This window comes from Mesoplodon mirus, assembly GCF_964341445.2.
Source record: "Mesoplodon mirus genome assembly, chromosome: 14".
In the NCBI taxonomy this organism is placed as follows: domain Eukaryota; kingdom Metazoa; phylum Chordata; class Mammalia; order Artiodactyla; family Ziphiidae; genus Mesoplodon; species Mesoplodon mirus.
The window spans coordinates 16114528-16142161 of NC_138990.1; the positions used below are offsets into that span (position 1 = coordinate 16114528).

A 27634-nucleotide genomic window follows, 5' to 3' on the forward strand; every position below is an offset into this window, starting at 1 on the left:
CCTTGGGGCTGAATGTGACAAAGCAAGAAGATGGCCAAGATTAGCACCCAATACTCCCACCCTTCCAGGACTCACCACCTTGTGGTAAGGACCACGGACAGAGATCTCGATAGCATTGAGAACGGCCTCAGCAGGTAGGATGGGCTTTTAAGTTCATGCCTGGAACAGGTTATTTCCATAGCTGATCTAGACCTGGGGGAAAGACTGCCTTAGCCTGTGGGCAAGCACGGGTTGGAGGGCGGGGTCTGTTCACAGCACTCCTTCTAACTTCATTTTCCATGTCCCTTACTCCTCACAACCCACACTGAAGTAGTTTTTATTCTCATTTTAGAGATGTGGGAATATGAGGCTCCAAAAGTTATATAACTTTTGTAACTTTTTTTTCTAGAAGGCAAGAAAATGAATATTCATATGCAGCAGATTAAATTCTACTGTAAAAATGTCCCCAAACTGCCACACTTTCCCTTGTATACATCAAACATTTATCGGGCTCTGTCTGTTCACCAGCCACTGCCCTGGGCACTGGGGTGGAGTACAGATCAGGTGCACTGTCCCTCACTTCCAGGAGAAGGCCAGGACTCAGCCGTGCTCATGTACCTGGGGGGAGTGGGCCGTGCCCTGCCAGCAAAGCCATCAGCCCCATCAGTGACATCCCGACACAGGCAGCCACATGGAAACCTGGGGCCTTGAGTTCTACTTCTAGCCCTGTTCCTAACTTACTAGTAGACCTGGGAAAACTCACTAACCCCTCCATGCCTCAGTTTCTTCAACTGCAAAATGGAGCAGCAATGGGAAATGGGAGAGTATCTATTTGGTGCAAATGGACTTACATTCTTATGTTTCTTAAATTCTCAGTGAGTTGATTGAATTGAACAAGAAGAAGCTTTATTTCCAATATTTATGTTATTTTTGTCTCACATATATAACACTTAAAACCTCCCTGCCATGAAAACTGCATATTACCTGATGGCCAAAAGTGCAATGACAGTCCCTCAATCCTCTCATCCCTGGCACTAGGCCCTCCTCCATCATTTCTCCTCACTAACTTATATATGTCACTTCCTCTCTCAAATGCACATTTGGTTTTTCCTACATCTAGGTGCTTTGTCCCAGCTCCTTAGCAACTCGGCTAATAAAGTGATAGACAGCAATTTCTCTATCTTTGCAAACTTATGTAGTCTTTGGACCTGCACCCTCTGGGATTCAGGCAAAGGAAGGAAATCTCAAAGCATGGCAACAGATATTCCCTCCAACTCTTTTAAGTTGGTGCTCGGACCCAGGAAATTTGATAGACTCAGGGGCATCAGAAATTCTCACCCTACTCAAATTTCTCCCTCCTAACTGGCCGACTGTCAATACTTGTGTTCCACAACTGAGGACTCATTCCTTTAGGTTAAGGCATTGCCCTTATTTAAAAGGAAGAGGAACACTATTAGGACAGTTGTCTACTATTAAAACTTAGGTGTGCATTAATAGTTTCTTTCCCACATCTGAGCTAATAAAACCCCCTGAAGAGGGGCTTCAAAGAGGATTGTGGTAGAGGGGAGAAAAGTCCCAAGCATGGAGCACAGCAGGAAGTCAGGCTCCCTGGGCAGCATCAGGCTCCTGGGGTCTTGGGCCCAATGGGAGAAGGAAGAAGCTGTTAGGATCAAGAAGAATTTGCAGCAAATGGAACTTTTCCCCATTGCTCCCTTTTGCCTCGAGCAGGACAAAACCAGAGCATCTCGTGGAGCTTCCAGAGTCCCTGGAGTCTCAGTCTGGCTCCTCCCAGTGAGAAGGCGGGCCTGGCGAGTGGGCTGGGGCTCCTGCCCAGAATGCCTGCTTGACCCGACGCCACCACGAGCCAGCTCTGCCCGACTCATCCTGGCTCGGCCTCGGCCGGTGGCCGACAAGCTCCGTCTGGCTTGCAGGCCGTTCAAGAGCCTCTGACTTCCGAGAGCCTCGCTGTGGGCTCACACTGGGTCCGTGCACACTCCGGGGATAGGTTGTCCACACAGCCGGTGCTCTGATGTGATGCTCTGGGACAGTACTCTGCCATCTCACGGGTGGGCAAATGCCCTCCCCTCCCCCACCCCCATCCCCAGGCCAGCGTGGTGACCCACAGCACAGGCTCGGGGTCAGACTGCCGGGTTTGAAAAGTGGCTCTGAAAAGCTGCTCAACAGCTCCAAGCCTCAGTTTCCTCATCTGCAAAATGGACTAGTACTGACGTCAGGGCAGAAATGAGGGTAAAACAGGGTAAAGCTTGGGGCACAGCCCCTGCCACGCAGCGAGCACTTAATCGGTGCTCACCGCGGGTCTTGGAGATGCTGCCCCTCCTATGGGCCTTCTCTGGCGTCCCAGCTGAAGCCTCCTTCACCTCCTCTGACCTCAGATGGCCCCAGCTGTCCCGACATCTGGAACGGGCCATTTCCTGCCTGTGCCCACATCAGGCTGTCTCAGCCTGACCACTAGCCGAGTCTCAGCAAGCTCCACTTGGGACCATGCCCAGCTACATACGTGGTAAAAGCTTGTTGACAGATTAGTACAGAATCCCGTGGAAACACTTGAGAGGTTTCAAAAGGAGAGAGAGGAAAAATGCTTCCTTCTTGAGAAGCATTATCTCATGGAGGCAGGAGTGGGTTAACAGACAGAAGTTTCCAGAATGGCTCCTTAGCATCACCAAAGATTGAGAGTAGGAGTTCAGGCTGGGGGGGAGCAGCCTTGGGCCGGAAGGCCGGGTCCAGAGCCCTCCCCTGCTTCCCAGAGCAGCCCGACATCTGTCGATTCACATACTAGTTTTCCCTGTAAGATTGATTTGAGCAAAGGACTCTGGCACAGTCACATAAAATTTTTAAAGTTTCAAATCACTATTTGCAGAGAGGAAATGGTGTTTGAACAAATCATAGATCTTTGCCTTGAAATTCCAATCCTTTTAGAAAACTTTTGGGAGAAATAATCATGAATGTGTGTCCTTAAATATTAATCCCTCTTTATCCTCAGTGATATCGCACAGCTGTGCTGGGGACATATGCATTGGTGTGGTCCTTTGCCGAGTGCCCCCCAAAGCAGGGAGTATCATTTCCCCGACCCCTGAGACATCCCGCCTCCCAGGTCTTTCACCAAATTAGAGACCCAGGTTTCTGTTTCTCTTTTTAAATCATTGGGCCTATTTTCCTAGTGAAGAGTCATAAGGAAGGATGAGAATGTTTCCTTTGAACAAAAAAATTAAGTTTATACCTTGAAAAGACCAGAAATAAAAATGTCTTGAATTTTGCTTTTTCTATTTAGATCTGTTTGGTTGACTCAGTTATTTGAGAGCCGTCTGGCATATTTTTGCAGATAATGCAATAGAGAAAGACTTCACAGTCTGCCACAGAGAATTGCAGCTAGGACCGAGGGCACCCCAAACCCCAGATCAATCTCCTAGTGTAGCTATTTTAGGCGAGCTTTTGGGCATAAGGGGTTGTGTCCTACAGAGAAGGAGACTTCTTCATGCTTTACCCTGAACAGAGCCCAAAGCAATTACCACAAAAGAAAACCATTTTCAACCTGCTTCCCCAGGACCCCAAGACAAAAATGCAGTGACTTCAGTTCCCTGGTCACATGTGGCCGGGGCAGTATCTGCCCATCACTCTAGTTCCTCAGGGCTTGAGAGCAGGAAAAGTAAAATAAGGTATCATTTTCTCCACCCTTGTTCCAAAAGGCCACTTCTGTTTCCTCTTATGTCCCCAAAGTCACTGAAAGAAGACACCAGATCCACAGAGCACAAAGTTGATCACCAGTTCCTGTTCTAATGAGAACCTCTGTTCCCTCCCAGTGACGAAAAAGCTTCACCTTGTGGGCATTAATTCCTCTGTATAAATAAACTCAGAAGATGAGCTTTACAGGTTGAAAATGACCTTGTCTTTCAAAACAGTCACTTCATTTTGTTTCACCAGTTGCCCTTGATCTTGCTGGTTGCTAACTTCACAGGGCTTCTTCCTGCAAAGGCACCATCACCACGGAGAACCGGAGACTGCGGGTAGAAGGCAACTTCAGGTTGTCCTGGCCTGATCTGCTTGTTTTACAGAGACCGAAGCCTGTCAAGTCCTGAGCCCGCTCCTGGCCGGACGGTACCTGGCCCGCACTCTCTCCTGCCTCTGTATTTCCCTGGGAGGTTCTGGATCCCTGATCTTGCACTGATTGCCAGAAGTTTCTCCCTTTTGGCAGTACCTGTGTGTCCTTGGGGACACAAAATATCACCTCAGACATTTGGTTCCTCTCCTCCTAGCCAATCTGCCCTTCCATTTACCTCGTAAATCAGTTTCTCTGAGGAATAACTAATTGGGTTTGCTATTTAAATACCCCCAGGCATTTAACGAGGGTAGAGACTATGGAGCTGGAAGAAAGACAGCAGAGTAGAACTCTGGGCATCAAGAAACAAGTGGGGAGATGCATCAAGAAGAAAAGGCCCCTTGGGTCCCTTGAACTTACATCGTATAAGACCCTTCCTATTCTTCACAGCTAAATGTGCCTTTCTGGACTTGGGCATTTGACCAATACTTAAATCAATATGAAATCAATTTTTCCTTTGTTTTCTTTTCGAAGACCAGGAAAATTAAACTCAGGGAGGGTAAGTGACCAGCCCACGGTGCACTTAGTTAATAGGTGCTGGGGTAGGGATTCGAACCCAGGCCTCCGGGCTCCCCACTACGCCGCCTCCCCTTCACGTAGGTGTCAAAGGTCCAGGCCACTTGCAGTAGCTCTCACTGCTGCCAACTGCAGGCCTGCTTTAAAATCTGGGGTGAGTTCTGCCCTTCTCACCCACCCACAAGCCCTGATGTCATGGGCGTTGAGTCCTTTGCTGCTGATGCACATAAATCTGGTCTCAGGATGTACCCCCAACACCCCCCTGCAATGAACAGAATCCAGACTAGGCAGAAATGCTGGGCCGCCTGCTCAGTGCCTAGAGCTCCCTGAGGAGGGAGCTGCTGGTGGGGCCAGAACACCTCGTCCTGGGATTGCCTCTAGACCTTCCAGGCACACATTCTGTGGCAGAGCTAGAGCCCAGCTGTTAGTTGCTGCCCGCACCCCAACTCCCCACCCCCAAGCATGCCAGCTGCTAGGATCCAGGCACTGGAGAGATGGACTCACTTGTCCCCCTGCCGCCGCCGCCTCCTGTAAGTGACCCGGGTGCCTTGCAACATGCATTCCCACCTTTGTAGTACGCAGAATGTTAGAAGCGCAAGGGTATTGTAGCTTCCTAACTGCAGCAGGGCCTCTGGTAGGGTCTCTCATAGGTATAAGGATGAGGTGTGAGTGGTCTCTTATGAGTATAGAGAATTCAATTAGGCGGTTTGGAAATAAAAAAGCCATGCCCACATTAGTGCAGCCAGGGGAATCAGAGCCATGTCTCTAGTGGCATGCCACAGGGCTCAGCTCTCAGCCATGTCCTATTCAACTTTTGCTTTAATCAGTGCCATGTATGAAAATACAGAAGGCAGATTCATGGAGTAGGTGAGAGCAGGCTTTGAAAGGAGATGGAATGGCATCCAAATCTCAGCTTTGCCACTTGGCTATGTGACCTTGGGGAACTTACTTAACCTCTCTGAACCTCAGTTTCCTCTCCTACAGTTTTTATGTGGATTAAGGATAAAATGTATGTGGCTGACATACAGCAAGCAGTCAATAAATGGCGTGTACTTTGGGTATCACATCTGTGAATGAGACGGAGTTGGGAGGACCCTGCATACCAAGGGTGCCAAAACATCAAGTGACTCAGATAAATGGGAGAGTCCAATACTTAACTTCAAACAAATCAATGGTACATGCATAAGACAAGGCCTTCTGGCTTAGCAGCAGCACATGTTCTAAGAGATTGGGTTTTGGATGACGGTAGCTGGTGATGGGGCACCAAAAGCATGTCTTGGGCTCCAGCAACAGCAGGGTGGTTCTCAGTCTCTGTGCCCAGTCAGGCAAGAATACAGGAAGCTGCTCACAGGAGAATGACCGTGACGGGGAAGAGACTTGAACCTGCTGAGGACAGGCTGGGTGAGCTGACGCGTCTAACCTGGAAAAACGAGGCAGCACGGGTGTGAGAGCCGTCCCTTCGTGGGAGGCGGGCTGTTAGAAGATGAAGTTGCCTGACTCCATGTGGTTCCAGCAAAAAAAAAAAGTGTATCCTCGATATGGGGAAGCAGAGGGAGAGAAGAACCTGCTGGCAATCAGGGCTGTGCAGAGAAGACCTGGAGGAGCCATGGAATGGTAGTGAGCTCCCCCCGCTGGAGACGGCAGGGAGGTTGTAGAAAGGAAGAGGCAGCGGCTCGGCGGCTGAGATACGGGATTCTGACTTCGAATCGCTCACTGGGGGGAGAGAGCGCCTTTACCCTGACATTAATTCTTGCTTGCTTCTTCAGCCGTGTTGCCACCTTGTTAAGAAGGCTGATTAGGCTGGAATAGGTCATGTGATCGAATTAATTTGTCTTGCCTGGGCTCTTCAAGACTCGTAGAATGAAGTGCAGATCCCTGGAGGGCAGTGCCTGGATGGCTTTTAATCAGGCCGATCAAACTTCAGCCCTAGGAAGTTTCAAAAGAAAGGGAAAAAAGGAAAATTACACCCCAGCAGGGAGGTCTTATTCCACACGAGGCTCTGCTGATGCTCAGACTGAGCTGTGGACACCTGTCCTGTGGGTGCTGTTGCTTTTCGCCCTGAATTGCACAGGTGAGGTCCCCGCCCCCCTTGCCTCTGCGTTACAGAGGACACGGGTTAGGGCTTGGCAAAAGGTCACAGCAGAAATGGATTTTCATTTGAAAGCCCTACACAAATGCACGTGGAGGGCTAGGCAAATTCCTTACAATATTGCTGGACCCTCTTAACCAGTGGGCTCCTGCAGTACCTACACACTACGACAGAGGGCAAGGGAAGACCTCTTGAAGGAGGTGGCACTTGATCTGACTTTAGGAGATAGGATTTCAGTATGCAGGGATGTGTGTGAACCACAATCCTTGTTCTGGAATCCTTGCATGGAAACAGCTGCTGTGGCTCCTGGGACCTCCCCCCCACCCCAGTGCTCTAATAAGGACCATTTGCTGCTGGCTTGCCCTTTTCACCTGGGCTACGGGCAGTAGCCTCCTTGTCATAAAGGAAAGGCCACTTTCTCCTGAAAGCCAGGACCTGCTGGCTCCTGCTGGAGTATGAACTGAAGTGGGGAGCTCTGGGGTGAGGATCTGTGATAGTAGCTTTCCTCTTTAAGCAGGGCATCTGGCCATCTCAGTCCTCAACGTGTCCAGGAGGTTGGAAATCAACGTCAAGGATGAGCTTGAAATCAATTTCACTTGCTGCATATTTGATTTCCTAGGACCCACTTGCCATGTGAGGAGACGCCGTCAGAACTGCAAGAAGGCATCACCATGGAGACCAGAGGACTGGCTGAATCCAAGCGAAGCTCCTTCACCAGCCAGGGGCCCGCCAGGTAACCGACCAGTCTCAGCCCTCACCTTGGGAAAGGGCAGACGGAGGCAGAAAGAAGGTAGACAAGTCTCAGGAAGACATGGTGGTTGAGGGTAGGGTTGCAGATTTGGAGAAGAAAGGGGCAGGAGAAGCGGAGTCAGAAATCTATCAGGGAGTCATTTCCTCTTGGGTCAGGTGTTCCGAGCTCAGAGAAGTCTAAGAAAAACTGCCTTTATCTGAAATTGCTCTCATAAAAAGTGATATTGAGGTACTTGCTCAATTCTGGAAGAATTCAAGAAAAAAAAAGCCAACCAGAGAAGTTTCAGAAAAGAATTCAGAAGAAAGATCAGCCAGCCGTGGGAGACCGTTGGATGGGTCACGGTGGCATACAGAGGGCAATCGTGGCTCTGTCGGAAAGAGCCCCTGGCAGGTCCTCACTCATATGGGTCTAGACTTCATAGCTTACGTCCTCGCAAAAGTATTTGAAAGATTAACTAGGCTCCAAGCTCTGTCTCCCTTCTGATAACATCTGTCCTCTGGCTTCAGTAGCTGTACCACCTGGAGGAAGTCATTTCACCTTTCATGTCTCATCTAAAGATGCATCTAGTAACATGAGGGCTGCGGCAGAGCCCAGTGCTGCCTCACGACGGGTGCTCAACAAATGTGGGGCTCATTATTTCCTTCCACTGATTTTTTTTTTTTTACCAAAGCCAGAGTTTCATAGTCATGTGTTCTACAGGTTTTGCTTAAGAGTATTGCAAAATATTAATTTATCTGGTTATTCTTCATGTTTTTCATTGTGGAGAATTATTTATTTCACTTGCCACTTATAGCTGGGCATTTTAAGTGATTTCCAGTGTTTTTTGTCTTACTAATAAAATATCTTACTAATAAGAGGCCTGTTGACCGTGAGTTAGAGAACACCTTCAACTAGCTCAAATGAAAAGGGTAGGGCTGGGGCAGGGGCTGGTATAAGCTAAGATCCAGGCCACCTTGTGGAAACGGAGCCAGTGGGGCTGGTAAGGGGCCGTGGGGAAGCAGCTGCCTTCCCTCTCTCGTTTCTCTAGCAGCATTTCATGATCTATGTGCTTTTTTCCTGCGTGCCTCCTACGTTTCTGGCTTTCTCTGCTCACACCTGAGCAGGCACAGGCTGAAAACAGCCTTCACCATATGATCCTGAGTTGAAACACCCAACCCCACCTTGGAGTGGTTTTTAGTTCAGAGGCTTGAGTGACTCTGTGGGTCAGTCGTCCATCCCCGAGCCTGTTGGCTGAGGCTGGAGCTCCGGGGAGTAAGACCTTGCTTCTCTCCCTCAGCAGAGGGAAGATGTGGGTGTGGGGAGTGTCAGAGCAGAGAGGTTGGGCTGGGCAGGCACCTTGCCATTCATCTGCAGCAGCCGCTGTAAGCATCTCTGTTCATGGGATGTTCCCTCACTTCAACTTATTCCCTTAGGCTGTGGTCACAAGTGTGTGATGGGGATCAAGGTATGTGACAATTCATGACTCCATGCCAGGTTGCTCAGAACCGATTTCTTGGGGACAGTGGCATGCACAGTGGGTGCCCAGTCAGGAAAGCTGAGCTCCAAGAAACAGTTGAGTCTCTCTTTCCGTTACCCCCTGGCCAAGACGGGGAAGCAAGAGGCAGGGCTGAGGGAAGCTTTTTTACAGAAAACTGAAGCTAAGATGAGCTCTGGGCGTGTGGACTGCCTGGTCTCGGGTGCTTGAGGCCCGGGTGGTGTCCGCTCCAGGAGAGAGGTCAGGGCACACTGCAAAGGAACTTCTGCACAGGGCTGGGGGTAAGATAAGAGTTTGTATGAAGAGCAGTTCATAGGACAAGGGTTGGGGAAAGAACCTAGGGTGTATCTGGGTGCTTGTTCCTTTATACTTCGCTCTGGATTTTATCACTATTCGGAAATTGTATTTTTTACTGTTCCTGTGCTTACCAGTCGTAACAAAGAGCTCTACATGGGGCAGAGGAAAGATGAGCAGAAAAGCTTGCTAATGGCCCATTGGCAGGGTCACGCCTTTGATGGAGTCCAGGTGTTAAAGGGACAAAGCCATAATGAAGCAATGTCCCTTATGGAGGAAGCTCTGTCCCAGGTGGCAGAGGTGGAGGGAAGAAAAGGCTCTGGCGAGTGGGGGCAGGGGGTGGCGTGCAAACCTGAGCCCGGCCCTGGGACCCACATCCTGCCGGCATCTCTGCCCCTGCCCCAGCCCTCTGGGAGGGGGCTTCCGTCTCCTTCTGCACCGCCCTCGCTGCGGGTCTGTGCCCTTCCAGGTTGTCACGCCTCATCATCTCGCTGCGCGCCTGGGCCGCCAGGCACTTACGCCACGAGGACCAGAGGCCTGACTCTTTCCTGGAGCGTTTCCACGGATCCAAGCTCAAGGAGGTGTCCAGCCGCGAAAGCCATGTCCAGTCCAACGCGGGCAGCCAGGAGCCGCCAGACAGAGGGAGAAGGTAAGGGGGGCGGGGCTGCCTGCCCCAGACCGAGAGGGAAGCACCTGCTGCCCCTTCCGTGCAGCGTGGATCCCGCCCCCCACCCCGGGGTGGCCGGGAGCAGGAAGGGGTCTGTCCTGGGGGAACACTGCATGCTCTAGGAGTCTCCACACGAGCCCAAGAAGCCCTGCGGGAGTGGAAACCCTTTAACCAGAGCCCCCAGCCTCATGGGCAGCTGACCCTGTCCTCCGCGGAGCTCCCTCTAGCGCCCCCTGGAGTTGGTGCTCAGAATCGCACCCGGGACGCTAGCCTCACCAATCTCTCCGTTAAAGGACCCTCATCCTACTCACCTTGCACTGTGACCCACCTTGCTAAAAAAATGGGCCTTTTGTACCACGAACCTCAGAGAGTACCTAGATGGTACCCACAATTTTATGGATGGGTATATGTACATTCTTCTGGGGAAAAGGTCCAAAGGTTGGTTAGAACTTTCAAGGGGAACCATCCTCGCCCCAGGTTGGTTTAAGAACCGTGGGGAGCACAGTAGGTGGGAGTAGGGTGGGGGATGAGGAGAGTGTCTGCTTTTTAGTAGGAGAAGGGTCTGCAGAACAAGGGCTCTGAGCACCTTGCACGGCCCCCTGCCCGGTGGGGAGCTTGTGGCTGGTGCTGTCTGGTGCCTGCAAGTAGAGAAATCTGCAGGGGCTGGACTGACACCCCCCAATCCCCCTGCCCCCCCGCACAGAGCTGCTGCCTCCCCTCCCCCCCTCTTCTCGTGTTCTTGAGAAGTCACCCCAGCCTCTGGTGGGCGGGGAGACCACTGGCGACCGTGGGTTGAATCCATTGTCGCTGAACAGCAGAGGGTCTCTCTAGGACCCTTGGGGCAGTTGAGGGAGAAGAGGTAACACGTTCAGGGGAAGCAGACCTCCTCTCAGCCTCACAAACAGGAGGACACTTGCTCAGAACCTGTTCTAAGGAAAAAGGGGCCTGAAAAAGATCTTTCGGCTGAATTCTCTAGGTTATGCCAGGGTTTAGAAGACGTAAAGTGTGAAAAAAGAAGCATGATTGTTGCAGAACAGGCAGTCCCTGTATAATTGGCTAGAGAAAATGCTGTCTGTTTTGGAGTCAAAGGAACAGAAGGGTTCGGTTGCGGGCCCCTCGAAAAGGCAAAGAAAGCCCCTGGGGGGTAAAGGCCATGAAGCCTCAGGGGAAACAGATGAATCTTTCTGGAGCTTCGATTTTATTTCCAGATTTGGGGCGGGGGGTTATGTTTATTATAGGTTATGCAGTGCATTGCAAAATGTACAAGATGTACAAGCGTATTTAAGATAAAATATGAGAGTTCAAAGAGATGTCTTGCCAGAGACATTAGGAGACCTACATTAGTCTTCTCTGCTGGGGAAAGGTGTGAGAATCTCTGGCTGAGAGGCGGAGGCCCAGTGGAGCAGCGTTCTCAGGCTCCCATTTCCCATAAGCTTGGACTATAAACCCTCGGGCTCCCTGGGCTGTGGGAAGGGGACCGTGGAGGGCCTGGGTGCTGGCTGGATGTGTGCAGGGCCATCCCAGGTTCCCAGGGCCAGGCATCCCAGGCTGTGAGGGAGCACCAGGACCACGAGGCCCACATGCTGTTCACTGCTGAGCCAGAAAGACAGGAGGGATAGCAGCTAAGGACGAAGTGGGGGTGGAGGAGGAGGAAAGAGTGGGGGGGAAGGACGTTTGCTAGCAAGCCAGCCAGGCTGGTTCAGTTCCTTTTAGGCAAGCAAAGACTTCCGTGGCTTAATTGATGAAACTTCTTCTCCACAACTTTAGACTCATGGAGATGAACATTAGACTCTGCCCATTTCCCTATGTGACCAGATTAACGGAGGGTTGACCCCATCAGAACCAGGCCCCAACTATGCCACCAATGCCTAGTCACTTGCTGGAAGGTTCAGAGGGGGCAGGTGAATGCAAAGGTGCAGGATGGGAGCAGATCAATCAGGGAGGCTTCCTGCGGGAAGAAGACTGAATTTTCAAGGCCAAGTCCCATCAGCAAAGCAAAGTGTATGCAGAGATGGGTCTTTGTTCTCCTGTGGGTTTGGCCCAATGAGATTATGGCAGATTATGGTGCAGCTCACAGGCAACTGCACCCCAGAGAGCTAAACTTTCCTCCATAATCTCACAGTTTTGATTCCCCAGGGGATTTTTAGATGATCTGAACCAATCCTGAAACAAGCAGTTAGAGCCACATCCTGGATGGGGAGAGGGAGGCTTGGGAGGGATGAGCAGAAGTACCAAAAAGGCATTTGGCTGGATGTTCAACATCATAGAACAGGTGCCCTGAGAGTCAGGCTGGAGTGTCACCAGCACCTGGCTCTGGGCCCCAGGGTCTCCTGTCCTGTGAATGGTCTGCAGTCACCACAAACAGGCAAGCTGCCCTCCAGCCCTGTGAGGCCAGGCTGGCTTTCTAAAACCAGCTGTCAAAGATGCAAACTGGCAGGTGAGCTCAGGGAGATCACGCCTTTTCCTAAAGAACATCACCAAGTACCGCCCAATCCAGCTTTCAATAAACATGCTTGGTTGTGAAAGCAGCCCCCACCTTCTACCAGATTCTCACATAGATCTGGGGTGGCAGGCCCTGCAGTTCTAAGATGAATGTGGGGCAGGGGAAGGGGGAGGATGGGCTGAAACCTGGGGCAGCTCTGCCCAGAGTCCTTTTTTTTTTTTTTTTTAATTTTATTTATTTTTGGCTGTGTTGGGTCTTCATTGCTGCGCGTGGGCTTTCTCTAGTTGCGGCATGTGGGGGCCACTCTTCATTGTGGTGCATGGGCCTCTCACTGTCATGGCCTCTCTTGTTGTGGAGCACAAGCTCCAGATGCGCAGGCTCAGTAGTTGTGGCTCACGGGCCTAGTTGCTCCGCGGCATGTGGGATCCTCCCAGACCAGGGCTTGAACCCGTGTCCCCTGCATTGGCAGACAGTTTCTCAACTACTGCGCCACCAGGGAAGCCCCAGAGTCCATTTTTTACCCTGAGAACTGGAAGCAGCCCCTGTGATGGGGTTTCCAAGGGAAGGGCCCTGTGACAGCCACATCTGCAGAGGGGGCAACAAGTTGCTGCTGCTGCTAACTATGTCCATTCTGGTCCAAGGAGCTTGGCCTGTTCACCCAGGAGCACCCGAGGGCAGGCGCCATGCCGGGTGGTCTGTGTGTCCCCCCCCATAGCGCCTGGCCCACTTCCTGGCACATGCTAAAACTGGAGGACATTGAGAGGAATCGAGGCTAGGATGCGGGATGGGATTCAAAGAGTTAATCCTCAGTTATTCAGAAGCCTCAGTTTACCCAGGTGTTCATCTTTTCCCCTTCACCAACACTAACTAGTCACAAAAAAATGTCTGTCCCTGACAATAACAATTCCCTCTCTTCAAGCTGTGTGGAAAGGCCCGTGAGACAGGGGATGGGAGTCCCAGAATAACCACCTGGGGGCAAAGGGTCCCCAGCAATTGGACTTGAGTTCAGATTCCCATGCTGTGCTCTCTTTACCTCCCCGCAGTGACTGGCCCCTGGCCAGAAGCAACACCAATGCCTGCAACAACTCAGAGGAGGAGTGAGTACCTCGGCTCCCTCCCGCTCCCTGCGGCCAACCGCCTCCCTGTAGACACCCCAGCTTTGTACTGCTACTTCCCACAAACCCCACCAGACCATTCTGGGGTCCTGCTCCTTCCATTGGAAACCCATCCCCGTGGACAAATGGGGAGAGGGACCTGGTCTGTGTGACTTCTTTGGGCAGGGCATTTTATCTCTGTGTCTCTCATTGTTCTTATCTAGAAAGCGAAGGGGTTGGATCAGTAAACATTTTCAGTGCTAACACCTCTGTTGCTATGTATCTGAAGATGCAAAGCTGGAGTCCCTTTACAGAGCAGTGGATAATCTCCTTCATGATGAGAATGCACTTTACATTCTACATCCTCAAGCTCCTGTGTGCCAGTGAAGTGCCCTTGTCTTAAGGCCAATTCCGGCCAATTTGGAGGGCATGATCAGGACAGTGGAAAGAGGAAATTTAAATAGTTCCGGAGATTAGCCTCTTGAAACCGTGACCCACTGTAATTCCTTCCTACCACCCGATGCTGAGCTGGCAGAGCAGTTTGATGTGTGATTCTGGCAACATCACCCCAGAGCCCAAGCAGACAGTGTGCGTATGTGTGTGACCATATTTGTGTGTGAACACGTGTGCGTGTGTGCCCCATTCTCCTTCCTTTTTGGAACACCATGGGGGTAGGTAGCGGAGGGGGGTCTCAGTTGGAGCTTAGAGGAAAACCATCAATATCAGCCGAGAAATGCCAATTTCTTGACTTCCAATTGACTGAGAACTGTGCCAAGGCTTTTTCTTGTTATTTCCCTTTGTTCTTCTGATAGAACTTCTTTCCATTTCCCTCCGTGAACCTTAGTTGCATTTTGGGGCTTTTTTGTTTGTTTAAAAAAAATTTTTTTTTTTAAAGGGCTTCAAATGTTTGGCTATTTATTTATTTATTTATTTATTTATTTATTTATGGCTGTGTTGGGTCTTCATTTCTGTGCGAGGGCTTTCTCTAGTTGTGGCAAGTGGGGGCCACTCTTCATCGCAGTGCGCGGGCCTCTCACTATTGCGGCCTCTCATTGCAGAGCACAGGCTCCAGATGTGCAGGCTCAGTAGGTGTGGCTCACAGGCCTAGTTGCTCCACGGCATGTGGGATCTTCCCAGACCAGGGCTCGAACCCGTGTCCCCTGCATTAGCAGGCAGATTCTTAACCACTGCGCCACCAGGGAAGCCCTAAATGTATTTTTTTAATTGAAGTGAGTTTACAATGTTGTGTTAGTTTCTGGAATACAGCAAAGTGATTCAGTTACACATACATATATTCTTTTTCAGATTCTTTTCCATTATGGTTTATCCCAGGATATTGAATATAGTTCCCTATGCTATACAGTAGGACCTTGTTGTTTATCCATCCTGTATAACTAGTTTGCATCTGCTAATCCCAAACTCCCAGTTGATCCCTCCCCCGTCCTCTCCCCCTTAGTTGCATTTTGTTTACATAAATTGGGACATCAAATCCAGAGACCCAAATGCCAACAGTCAAGAAAAATGAAATGATTTAATCTGCAAAATGATAGCTACTGTGATATGTGTTTGATGCCCTTGGAAACCTGGTGTTGAGTCCCGCAGTCAGGCAAAGGCTCAGGGCACCAGAAACCATAGGTAGAGGTCTTGTGGGTGGGTCTCCAGGCTTCTCCATCCTGGGGCTGGGATGTGGGCAAGGATGGTGTGGATGCCGTCAGCTACATCAGGCTCTTATAAATCTTTTCAGATGGGCTCGTATCGTGGGTCCACACTGCAGCCAAGGACCGAGGGACAAAATTGGGGGCTGCCCCCAAATGGAGCCACCTGGGTACAAAGATACAGAAGTAATTCTTATGGACACCTTCCCCCATTCTTCCACCACATTTCTAGCATTTTCACTTAGTCCCATGGGTTCTGAAAATTTCTTTCTCCCGATCAATCTGTTCTCAGCCAAAACCAGCCTCGTTTTGTAGCTCTTGTAGGTCCCCTGGGACAGTGCTGGGTGGATTCTGGGGCACAGCTGGATGGCACGGGGTCTCCCCTAGGCCCTCAGCATGTTGGTAGCCAGAGGAAAGTCCAAAGCTTGTAACCGGGGGGCCACAAATCCTGAACAAGGGTGGCAGAGCCTGGTGTAATTAAACTCCCGATAAGCTTGTGGGCAGCGCCCTCTGCTGGTGTCTTGACATTAAGACTTCAGCTGCAGAAAGACCAGTAGATTCAAGAGAACAGAGGATGGGTGAGTGTCCTTGCTCTTCTCATTTAAAGATTCTAACAACTTTTGTTCTTAGTTTATTAATATGCTCATTGTCAAAAACTAAGAAAACACAGAAAAGCACCCACGAGCATACACCCATAAAAAAGTACACTTTATGTTAGCAGTTGAACCCCATTATCAGAGACAACCCCTCTTCACATGTTGGCAAATATCCCTTCAAATTTTCTCTAGGCGTATATATATTGAATAGATAGATACATGGATACATAGATACACAGATACATAGACAGATGCAATATGTTTAATATATGTACTGGTTAAGAGCATTTGCATGCCAGCTCAACCACCTAAGAGCTTTGTGACCTTGAGCAAGTTACCTGACCTCTCTGTGTATCAGTTTCCTGACTTGTGAAATAGGGATTGTAATTGGCGTCTTACAGAGTTGTGTTAAGACTAACTGTTCTAATACATGTGAAGTGCTTACAACAGTGCCTGGTATGTAGTAAATGATCAATGAATATTGACTACCTTGGGAAGCAGAGTAATTTCACTACCACAACCTCACCAAAAATGTTTCCATCCTAATCCCTGGAACCTGTGAGTAGATTATCTTACATGACAAAGGAGACTTTGCAAATGTGATTGAATTTAAGGACCTGCAGATGGAGAGATTATTCTGGATTATCCAGGTGGGCCTAGTGTAATCACATGAGTTCTTAAAAGCAGAAGCGGGAGGTAGGAGAGTGCGTCAGAGATATGAGAGGGAAGGAGGAGAGATTCGCAGTGTGAGTGGGACCGTCCTGTCATTGCTGGCTTTGAAGATGGAGGAAGCGGGGAGGGAGGCATGAGCCACGGATGCAGCAGCCTCCAAAAGCCAGGGATCCATCTATAGCCAGCAGGAAAACAGGGACCTTGGTTCTGAGCTTCAAGGAGCTGGATTCTGCCTGCAATCCCAGTAAGCAGGAAACATTCTCCCCAGAGCCTCCAAAAAGGAACACAGCCTGAGGGCACCTTGATTTTCATCCAGTCAGATTATACGACTTCTTCCAATCTCCAGAACTGTAAGAATAAATTTGGGTTGTTCTAAGATACTACACTTGTGGTAATTTGTCATGGCAACGGTAGAAGATCAGTAACACAGCTTTCGATCCCAGAAGTGGAGTGCTGCTGTAACAAATACCTAAAATGTGGAGGTGGCTTCAGAATTGACCCTAGGCAGGATCTAGAAGAATTTTAAGGAGCATGTTTTTGTTAAAAAAGCCTAGATTGCTTTGAACAGGTTGTTAAAAGAAATATGAATGTTAAAGACTCTACCAGTAGCACAGGGAGATCAGCTCGATGCTTTGTGACGACCTAGAGGGGTGGGATAGGGAGGGTGGGAGGGAGGGGATATGGGGATGTATGTACATGTATAGCTGATTCACTTTGTTGTACAGCAGAAACTAACACACCATTGTAAAGCAATTCTACTCCAATAAAGATGTTAAAAAATGGGGAACAATCATCAGAAAAACAACTATCCCAGTGAGGGTTCAGAAGGAAAAATGGGGAGCATTACAGAGAAAAACCTAAGTTGCCTACGTACTTAATACCTAAATGATTGAAACAGACTATTAGTAGAAATCTGGACTTCAGGGGTGCTGCTGGTGAGGACTCATAAGGACGTGAGGAGCAGGCTATTAGAACCTGAAGGAAAGGGGATTCTTGTTTAGTGGCAAAAAGCTTAGCAGGATTATGTCCCACAAGTATGGGGGAAGCAGAATTCGTATGCAATGAGCTTGAATATTTAGCTGAGGACATTTCTAAGCTAAGATACTGAGGGTGCAGCCTGGTTTATTCTTGCTGTTTATGGTAAAACTTAAGAAAGAAATTGAGGGAAGAACTGATAAATGAAAAGGAAACAAGACTTGATGATTTGGGAAGTTCTCAGCCTGCTCAAATGGCAAAAGAGAATAAGTTTAAAAAACTCACTGTCAGGGGCTTCCCTGGTGGCGCAGTGGTTGGCAGTCCGCCTGCCAATGCAGGCGATGCGGGTTCGTGCCCCGGTCCGGGAGGATCCCACATGCTGCAGAGCGGCTGGGCCCGTGAGCCATGGCCGCTGAGCCTGCGCGTCCGGAGCCTGTGCTCCGCAGCGGGAGAGGACACAGCAGTGAGAGGCCCGCGTACCACAAAACAAAAACAAAAACAACAACAAAAAAAACAACTCACTGTCAGGGAAGCACGTCTTCAAGGAAAAAGCTGAGGATGCGGCTGAACTTTTGCTAATAACTCAAAGATCAAAAGTTCTGAGTATTCAGTCACCTAAGAGACCTTCTGAAGAGACCGAGGGTGTGAACCATGGCTCATCTCAACAGAAGCCAAAAATAGAGAGGAGTTTTCTCAGAAAGATCTGTGGATGAGCCTCTGTCTAGCGGAGTGGATCCCTCTGGTATACATGACCCATTAAGCTCTAGAAGATTTTATGGCAGCAGAAACGCTGCCAGCTTGGACCTGAAGGATAGAAACAGTACAAAATGAAGGAAAACTGTTAGGCCTTTAAATTCTAGATGCAGAAAGCAGGCTGATAAAAAACTACTCAGCTACAAACAGGTGCTACCTTTCATGAAAAAGGAAGGATGACTGAGGGCGGAGCCATGAGCTATAGAAGTTTATTCCCAGGCCTTGAAACATACTGGCCGATGGCCCTGCTGGATTTCGAAATCACTTGGAACCACTGGCTCCTTTTGTCCTCCCATCTTCTCCCTTGCTGAACTAGAATATCTACATCTGGTGTCCTATGCCTGCTCCTGCGTTGTGTTTATGGAGATGATTCGTTTCTTTAGTTCCACAGGTAGGGAGGACTCGTGTCTCAAATGATTCACAGCCAGAGGCCACACACACCTGATTTAGATGATGAAATTTGGGACTTCTGAACTGATGAGACTTAGATGATAATTTTGGACTCTGAGTTGATGCTCTAATGGGATGAGGCTGGGCGATCTTGGAATGGGGGTGAAGTCATTTTGCACATGGGATGCAAGGAAATCTTTGAGGGCCAGTGAAGACTGCAGTAGGTAGCCCAGAGGTGCCCATATGCTAATCCCCACATCCTGTGACTATGTTACCTTACACGGCAAAAGGGACTTTGCAGATGTCATGAAGTTTAAGGACCTTGAGATGGGGAGATTATCCTGGCTTATCAAGGTGGACCCCGTCGAATCACATGCATCCTTAAAAGTGGAGAACCTTTCCCAGCTGCAGAGAGATGGCATCTTGAGAAGGACTCAACCCTCTGTTGCCAGCTTTGAAGATGGAGGAAGGGTGCCATGAACCAAGGATGCAGGAGCCCCTAAAAGCTGGGAATGTCCTCAGCTTGCAGCCAGCAAGAAAATGATGATATTGGTCCTATAATTCCAAAGAACTGAATTCTGCCAACAATCCAAGTGAGCAGGAAACAGTTTCTTCCCTAGCGTCTTCAGAAAGTATTACAGCCCTGCCGACACCTTGACTTCGATGAGACCCCTACCAGACCTCTGACCTACAGATCTGCAAGGTCATACATTTGGGCTGTTGTAAGCCACTAAGTCTGTGGTAATTTGTTCTGGAGGCAATAGAAAACTAGTACAGCTATTATTAGAAAATCTTCTGTAGTCTACTTTTTAACTTAGCAAAATCTGAGGAACATTTTCCCCTGTCACTGAATATTCTTCCACAACCTCGTTGTAAGTGGCCTCGTAGAATTCTGTGGTTGATGAAGAATTTCCTCTGTTGTATGATTAGATTGTTTATGCTGTGACTGTTAGAAATAATGGTGGTGATGATTCTTCTGTATGCATGTTGGCACACACCTTTGATTATTTCCTGGGGAAGTGCTGTGTAAAGTGCATTGGTCCTTTTCAACAAGTGTTTAACTAGCAGACACTTATTTCTCATCTCTTCCTTCCTCCGGGGGAAGGAACAGGGGAATCAGAAGGGCCTGCGGGTGATTCCGGGGGTGCCCTGAGGCAGGCAGGGTCTTTTACCCTCCACCTTTGTTTCCTCGGCTGTTCAGTGGGCAGTAATGCGTGCCTTGCAGGACTACTCTAACCGTTAATAGGTAACCCTTGTAACTGTGTCTAGCCCATAAAAGACATGCAATAAAGAAGGGGAAGCAGAGTAAAGCTGTGTGTTGAGGAAACATCTGCCCTTACAGGCCCTTCCTGCTGATGCAGACAGGAGGGCGAGGCCCCACGTGCAACGCCACATCCAGCAAAGTCTGGAAGCGTCTGAGTGTGGCTGCATTTGCCTCAGATGACTTGAAGACTTGCTGCTGCACAGCACACCTGTGCCTGCCTAAGGGTCTTGCTTCCTTTCTGTCCCCTGGCTTTCCCATCGAGGGCCAGGTTTTCATGTGACCCCAGAACAATGGAAAACCACCCCCTTTCCTCAGAACAAAGCACGTTCCATGTGACTCCCAAAACTCTGAGTGACTTTTCCACCCTAAAGGTGTGGATTTGGGTTTATTTCCCATTACCTCAAAAGTTTCCAGTCTCAAGCTGCTTGTGACCTTCTAAGGACTCACGGAAATAGGTCAGAAATCGTAGAATATTAGACTGAACCATTGTGTACGTTTCAATGTATACAATGGATACTTCAGTGGAGGTGGTACCCTCCCCCTTCAGGAATAATAATAATGATATTATTCATGAAATCAACAACCTCATTTCATCCCAGTGTGCTGGAAAGATTGGTTTCCTGCACCACGCCTTCTCCCCCGTGTCACTGTGGCCTACCCTCTCCCCCGTGGTAATGACCTTGGTATATGAAAATTGCTAAATGTCACCCTGTGTCATCCAGTGACAAGGCGAAAAAGGAGAAAGAAAAAAAGGAAGAGAAAAAGGAAAACCCCAAAAAGGAGGAGTAAGTACTGAGAGAAACTGCCCCCAAAGAGGGGGTTCCATGGTCACAGCAGGCCTGGCTCCACACCACCTGGCCCTGGCCCTAGGGAGGAGAAAGATGCAGTCAGGCCTTAGGGTCAGCCCTGGAGAGAGGGCTGCTTAGGGCTACAGAAAATGAGTTGGTCTCAGGCAGGGATCAGGCCTGCTGAGATCACGTGAGGGTCTCGTTCTGCAGGGAAAGTAGGGGAACCCAAAGCGGGGCTTGTAGGTAGGCAGGTTTGTCTGCAGCCTCAGGTGAGCAGTTCGGGGCTTCCTTGGTCTGGTGCCCTCCCCTTGGGCATTCTGTTTGCCCACAAGGTGGCCGTCCACTCAGTGGGGTATGCAGAGCCCTTTTCCTGGGTACTGGAAAACACTATATTCACAAACTTTAATCCAAACCCAGTGGCAATGAGTGTTGGAAACGTTCAAAGCCCAGTCAATCAGCAGCTGATCTTCGACTTGCTGAGTTGAGGTGAAAACAGAAAGGCAACTCAGGGTCTCCTCTGGGGCGCGGGAGCAGCTCCGCAGGCCTAGGCGGGCATGGGGGGCAGATGGCGTGGGGGAGGAGACGCGTGGACCCAAAGAAAGATCTCCAGTACCGCCTATAAATTCCAATCCTCCGAAAATCCTGAAAATAAACACCGAAAGCACCCTAAGCTATTTCTTCCATTCAGTGTTGGCTGACATAACCTCGATGATTCCCAGGTTGGTGGTTTTTGGTGGAGAGGCAGGAAATGCCTTTAGAACATCTGCACGATGGCAGTTAGTGAGGTGGAGAGAGCACATTCCCAAGGGAGAGCTCTGGGCTCCCAAGTTCAGTCCAGAGAGGAGCTGTCTCAGAACCACCCACGGCAGTGATTAAATGCACATTTCCAGACCCCAGTCCTGGAGGGGTCTGGCTGGGCCTGGGAGTCGGCATTTTCACAGAGCTCCCCGAGATGGTTCCAACATCACCGTGCTCCATTTTCCTCCTCGGCATCCTGAAGGCTATGGATGATACCCCAGGACATGGGAATGTCATCACTGTGGTTTTGTAGTCACTGGTGGCTTCCTGGGGCACTGAGCTGGGAGAGAAGGCCTTTGGAGTCTGCCCTGCTCCCAGCCTGGGTGGGGGCACCCATACAGGGACACCCATGTGACCCCCCTGGGACTGACAGCACCCTATCTGGGAAGCCATCTCTAGCTGCAGCCCGCAGTTGCCCTGGGGTCTCTAAGCCTTTCCAAAGCTGTGGTCTTCCAATGCACTGTGCTGCTTGTGTGTCGGTGTTTCCAGGAAGAAGAAGGACACCATCGTGGTGGACCCCTCCAACAACATGTACTATCACTGGCTGACCATCATCGCCGTGCCCATCTTCTACAACTGGTGTCTGCTCGTTTGCAGGTAGGGGTGTGGGGCGGGGCCTCAACACAGAGCTCTGAGTCCCTGGCAGCCACCATCCAGCTGCATGTGCCTCAGTTCCTCCTGGGTTCCCTGAAGCACTGGTGGAGGCCTGGCTTTGAGATCAAAACCATGGTCCTGGCACCTTGGAGCCTCCTTGATGGAGTCGCAGGAGGAAGATGCAAGGGCGAGCGTTGCTCTTCTGAGGGGAAGTGGGAGGGGCTGGGTCACTCCTGAGCTGACCTGCAGGACAGGGATGCAGGCGCCAGGAGACGTTCTCAGGCTGTCGGCTGTGGGCTTTGGGTTTTCTGAGCCGGTTGGGAAGCAGGGTGAGCTGCTGCTCTTGTGAGGGCAGCCGGGGCCTCGGGGTGCTCCCAAACTGCTAACTTGTAGGGATAGATGTGGCTTGTTCTGTTGTTAATCTCGCAGAAATTGTTACATCTTTGTTGGCATTTAAAGGCCCCAGAAAGGGCAAGTTCTCAGCCCCTTCATCTGAGGCCTGGATAAACTGCCCCACGGCTGGGGGAGGGGAGCAGTCTTGTCGCTAATGCTGTGAGGCAATGGGGCCCACTCTTTGGGGTCAGTCCCAGCTCTTAGGAGCTCGGTGACCTTGAGACAGAAAAGCGTCTGAGAGCCTGGGTCCCCTCATCGGGGCTGGGACGCTGATTTTGGGGTGCAACCCTGTGGGCTGGGCTGTTAGCGGGATGAGCTGACCCCAGGTTTGTAGCACAGAGCTGCTGCCTGCCTTGGTCCCTCCCCCCTACACACCTGCCCCTTCTCACACTTGTTTAGGGCCTGTTTTGATGAGCTTCAGTCTGAGCACCTGACGCTTTGGCTGGTCCTGGACTACTCAGCCGACTTCCTCTATGGCTTCGATGTTCTAGTCCGAGCCCGGACAGGTGAGCGGGCCCAGGACCGCAGACCCCATAGCATGATTCGGGGGCCACCTGGGGGCCACGGCGGGTTCAGGGAGATCCAGAATGGTAGCCCTTGGAGTTCCTCTTCTTGGACAGTCAGAGGAGCCAGGGCATGTTACCCCATGGCTTTTAGAGGAAGTGTAATGTACTAAAAGTATATTAGTTTCAGAACTACAATCTAAAACAGGGCCTAGGGGGATATGACTTCCTTCAGATTAAGACAGGCTGGGACCTGGGACCCTCTACCAGAGTGCTTGCACTTGCCGCTAGACAAACATCTCCTCTAGCACCAGGACACAAAGAATCTATAAAGGACTAAAAATAACTACATGGCATGTGCAGACCACCTAAGTGCCCCCTCCAGCCCAATCCACCCCCATATCCTTTAAGGGACAAGCTCGCCCCCACCCCTCAGGGAGCAAGCAAGGCCACCTGTTATTGTTTTCGCTCCCTTGTGCTGCAGCATGAGTCCCAATAAAGGCCTGAATTCCTCATCCGGACTCTTATCAATTTCTATTGATTAAAGAGTCCAAGGACCCCAGTTGGTAACAAGATCACCTCTAGTTGTGAATGGGGGCTAAAGCCCCACCCATGCCTCAGTCTCCAAGCTGTGCCTCCTTGGGCCTCCTTTTTCTGATTTGCACAAAGGCATCACATAAGCTGGTGGAGGCCCTGCTTGTCATTTCCAAGATTTTTAAACTAAAAACTCTGCCATGGTTGTGGATATAAAAACCACTGGATCACAGCAAAACCTCAGGGTGGCTTCATGGTGTATGAGGCATTCCAAGCATGTCTTGTTTTCCCATGAGAACTGCTGCAGAAGACAAGAAGTGTAGGCATGATTATCTCCATCTTACTGCTTTAGAAACTGGGGCCCAGAGAAGCTGAGTGGCCAGCCTAAAGGTCACAGTCACCACCCAGCAAGCCAGATGGGTGCCCGCCCCTGCTCCAGAATTAGTGCCCTGCATCATAACTTAGAAGATCTCAAGAACACAGCTTGAGGCTTGCCTGGGTGACTTGGCCAGTCCTGGTGGCCTGCCACTCCATGGTTACATGAGCCTATGGAGATGCAAGAGCCCCATGGGTGGCTGACTCGTTGGGGGGACTCCCTGCTTCAATCAGGCTTCAGTGGGACAGGCAGCCCTCACCCAGACATCGACCATCCCTTTTTGTGCTTGGTACTGTCCTTGGCAACCTAAGATTCAGCAGAAGGCTGGGAGAGAGAGGGGGACAGGTGGGCACAGACACCAAGAGACCATGGATCATACTCCAGGAGCAAAAATCGTCAGAATTGAGGCAAGATTATTAAGGAGGTGTTGAGGAGTCCCAAGGCACACGAGTGCAAGGTAATGATCTAGGCACTCAATAAACACGAGTGTAACCAAACAAACGGGGGATGGGGAGCTGGGAAGCCAGGTGTCCCTAACGTGTGACAACAAACTTGATGTTTGCTTTTCACAGAGGGGGCAATCCTACCTCTGTCCGGTCCTCGAAGTGTGGCCCTGGACCAGCAGCATCACCTGAAAGTTGTTAGAGATGCCCCAGACCTATGGGACCAAACTCTGGGGACAGGTCCAGCTCTGTGACTTACAGAGCCCTTGGTGTGTTGCTGTTGCTCACCCAAATCTAAAAAGCATTTGTTATATTAGTCTGTCTACTCTTTTGCATGTTTGAAAATGAAAGAAAGAAAGAGGGAGGGAGGGAAAGGAAGGGAGAGTGGGACGAAGGGAAACTGCAGGTCACGGCCTACTTGGTGGATTTCCCCAGTAATAACACTTCACGACTCCCAGGGTCCAGCCCATCTCCAGACTAGGGTGGGTCCCAGGCTTCATGTGTTTTCAGAGCCCCTTGGGTGACAGTAATGTGCAACCAGGAAGGAGAACCACTGTGCTCCTGGGCAAGGTTTTAAAAAGATAGGTTGCAGGACTTCCCTGGTGGCGCAGTGGTTAAGAATCCGCCTGCCAATGCTAGGGGACGCGGGTTCGAGCCCTGGTCCAGGAAGATCCCACATGCCGTGGAGCAACTAAGCCCGTGTGCCACAACGACGGAGCCTGCGCTCCAGAGCCTGTGAGCCACCACTACTGAGCCTGCGTGCTGCAGCTACTGAAGTCTGCGCGCCTAGAGCCCATGCTCCACAAACAGAGAAGCCACCGCAATGAGAAGCCCACGCACCACAGCAAAGACCCAATGCAACCATAAATAAATAAATAAATAGAGTTTAAAGAATAAATAAATATAAATAAATAAAAAATAAAAAGACGGGTCATGCCCCATCAGTGACTTGTAAAGTCAGTTTGCTAGGCCATGACCAGTGTTTTCAATTTTTTTTCATAAATTTATTTATTTTATTTATTTTTGGCTGCTTTCACCTTCATTGCTATGCGCAGGCTTTGTCTAGTTGCATCAAGTGGGGACTACTCTTCGTTGCAGTGCGTGGGCTCCTCACCGCGGTGGCTTCTCACGTTGTGGAGCACGGGCTCTAGGCGTGCAGGCTTCAGTAGTCGTGGCACACAGACTCAGTAGTTGTGGCTCACAGGCTCTAGAGCACAGGCTCAGTCGTTGTGGCTCACGGGCCTAGTTGCTCCGCAGCATGTGGGATCTTCCCGGACCAGGGCTCGAACTCATGTCCCTTGCATTGACAGGCAGATTCTTAACAACTGCACCACCAGGGAAGCCCTCAAATTTTTTATTGTTAATATTTTCAAACATATACAAAACTGAGGCGGTAGTGTTGTGAGTCCCCACATACGCTTACCCAGCTCCAAATGTTATCAACATTTTGCTCATCTTTTTTCATTTATCCTCCCACTCCCTGTTCTTGGATAGTGTTTTTTAAGGCAAATCTCAGACAGTAACCATGTTAGCATGTAACCTTAACTAGGGGCCCATTTTTTAAGTATAACTTAAAAGTATATAAGTATAACTTCCATTTATCTCTGAAAATTTAATAAGCATTCCTTACTACCATCAAATACCCAATATCCACATTCAAATTTACCTAACTGATCTATGTTTTTAATTGAATAAAATAGATTAGGTCATTGAATAGAAAATACCAGAGTGCATTTCCTGTAGTAATGGTATGTGTGGTTTGTGGAAATTGTTTCTTTTATATATGTACAACCACGTTTTGTGTGGTCTTGAGGTGAGATACCTTTCTGCGGACCATGGTCATAAAAAGGCGTCTTTGATGCCCACGTGATCTATCTCCTTCATCAGGCTTCCTGGAGCAAGGCTTGATGGTCACGGATGCCAACCGGCTGTGGAAGCACTACACAAAGACCTTGCACTTCAAGCTGGACATGTTGTCCCTGGTCCCCACGGACCTGGCTTATTTTAAGCTGGGCATGAACTACCCAGAACTGAGGTTCAACCGCCTACTGAAGTTGGCCCGGCTCTTCGAATTCTTTGACCGCACAGAGATGAGGACCAACTACCCCAACATGTTCAGGATTGGGAACTTGATCTTGTACATCCTCATCATCATCCACTGGAATGCCTGCATCTACTTTGCCTTTTCCAAGTTCATTGGTTTCGGGACTGACTCCTGGGTCTACCCAAACATCTCAAACCCAGAGTATGGGCGCCTCTCCAGGAAGTACATTTACAGTCTCTACTGGTCTACCTTGACCCTGACCACCATCGGCGAGACCCCACCCCCCGTGAAAGATGAGGAGTATCTTTTTGTGGTCCTCGACTTCCTGATGGGTGTCCTGATTTTGCCACCATTGTGGGCAATGTGGGCTCCATGATCTCGCACACGAACGCTTCACGGACTGAGTTCCAGGCCAAGAGTGACTCCGTCAAGCAGTACATGCAATTCCGCAAGGTGACCAAGGACTTGGAGACACGGGTGATCCGGTGGTTCGACTACCTGTGGGCCAACAAGAAGACGGTGGATGAGAAGGAGGTGCTCAAGCGCCTCCCCGACAAGCTGAGGGCCGAGATCGCCATCAATGTGCACCTGGACACCCTGAGGAAGGTCCACATCTTCCAGGACTGCGAGGAGGGGCTGCTGGTGGGGCTGGTGCTGGAGCTGCGGCCTGCGGTGTTCAGCCCCGGGGATTATATCTGCAGGAAGGGGGACATAGGGAGGGAGATGTACATCATCAAGGAGGGCAAGCTGGCCGTGGTGGCCGAGGACGGGATCACCCAGTTCGTGGTCCTCAGCGATGGGAGTCACTTTGGCGAGATCAGCATCTTGAACATCAAGGGGAGCAAGTCGGGGAACCACAGGACGGCCAACATCAGGAGCCTCGGTTACTCGGACCTGTTCTGCCTCTCCAAGGACGATCTGATGGAGGCTCTCACTGAATACCCTGAGGCCAAGAAGGCACTAGAGGAGAAGGGGCGGCAGATCCTGATGAAGGACAACCTGATCGATGAGGAACTGGCCAAGGCCGGGGCGGACCCCCAGGGCATCGAGGAGAAAGTGGAGCACCTGGAGTCCTCCTTGGACACCCTGCAGACCAGGTTTGCACGGCTCCTGGCTGAGTACAGTGACACCCAGATGAAAGTGAAACAGCGGCTCAGCCAACTGGAAAACCAGGTAAAGATCGGCCTCCCGCCTGATGGGGCTGCTCCACAAACAGAGGCCAAACAACAGTGAAGACGCAGGTGTCTGTCTCCCGCTTCCCAGAGCTGGCTGTCAGTGTGATGCTGCACGGCGCGGGACTTGGCCAGCGTTGAATTCCAGCTTCCCTTACCCTTTGCGAGCTGCATGGCCTCAGTTTCCTCATCTAGAAAATGGGACTCTTTACATCTGCCCCAGTTAAGTGGCAGGTTGCTGTGAGCTCCACAAGAAACACTGC

The 27634-nt window shown here is 50.2% G+C and overlaps 1 protein-coding gene across 1 annotated transcript; it reads left to right on the forward strand.

Moving 5' to 3' along the window:
• Positions 1-27634, forward strand: CNGA3 (cyclic nucleotide gated channel subunit alpha 3). The gene is given in 9 exon segments (XM_082642014.1): positions 1-134; positions 7318-7431; positions 9687-9866; positions 13371-13424; positions 20449-20511; positions 21802-21909; positions 22699-22805; positions 26043-26537; positions 26540-27634. Coding segments are annotated over 9 exon segments (2118 nt in total). The 5' UTR covers positions 1-30; the 3' UTR covers positions 27433-27634.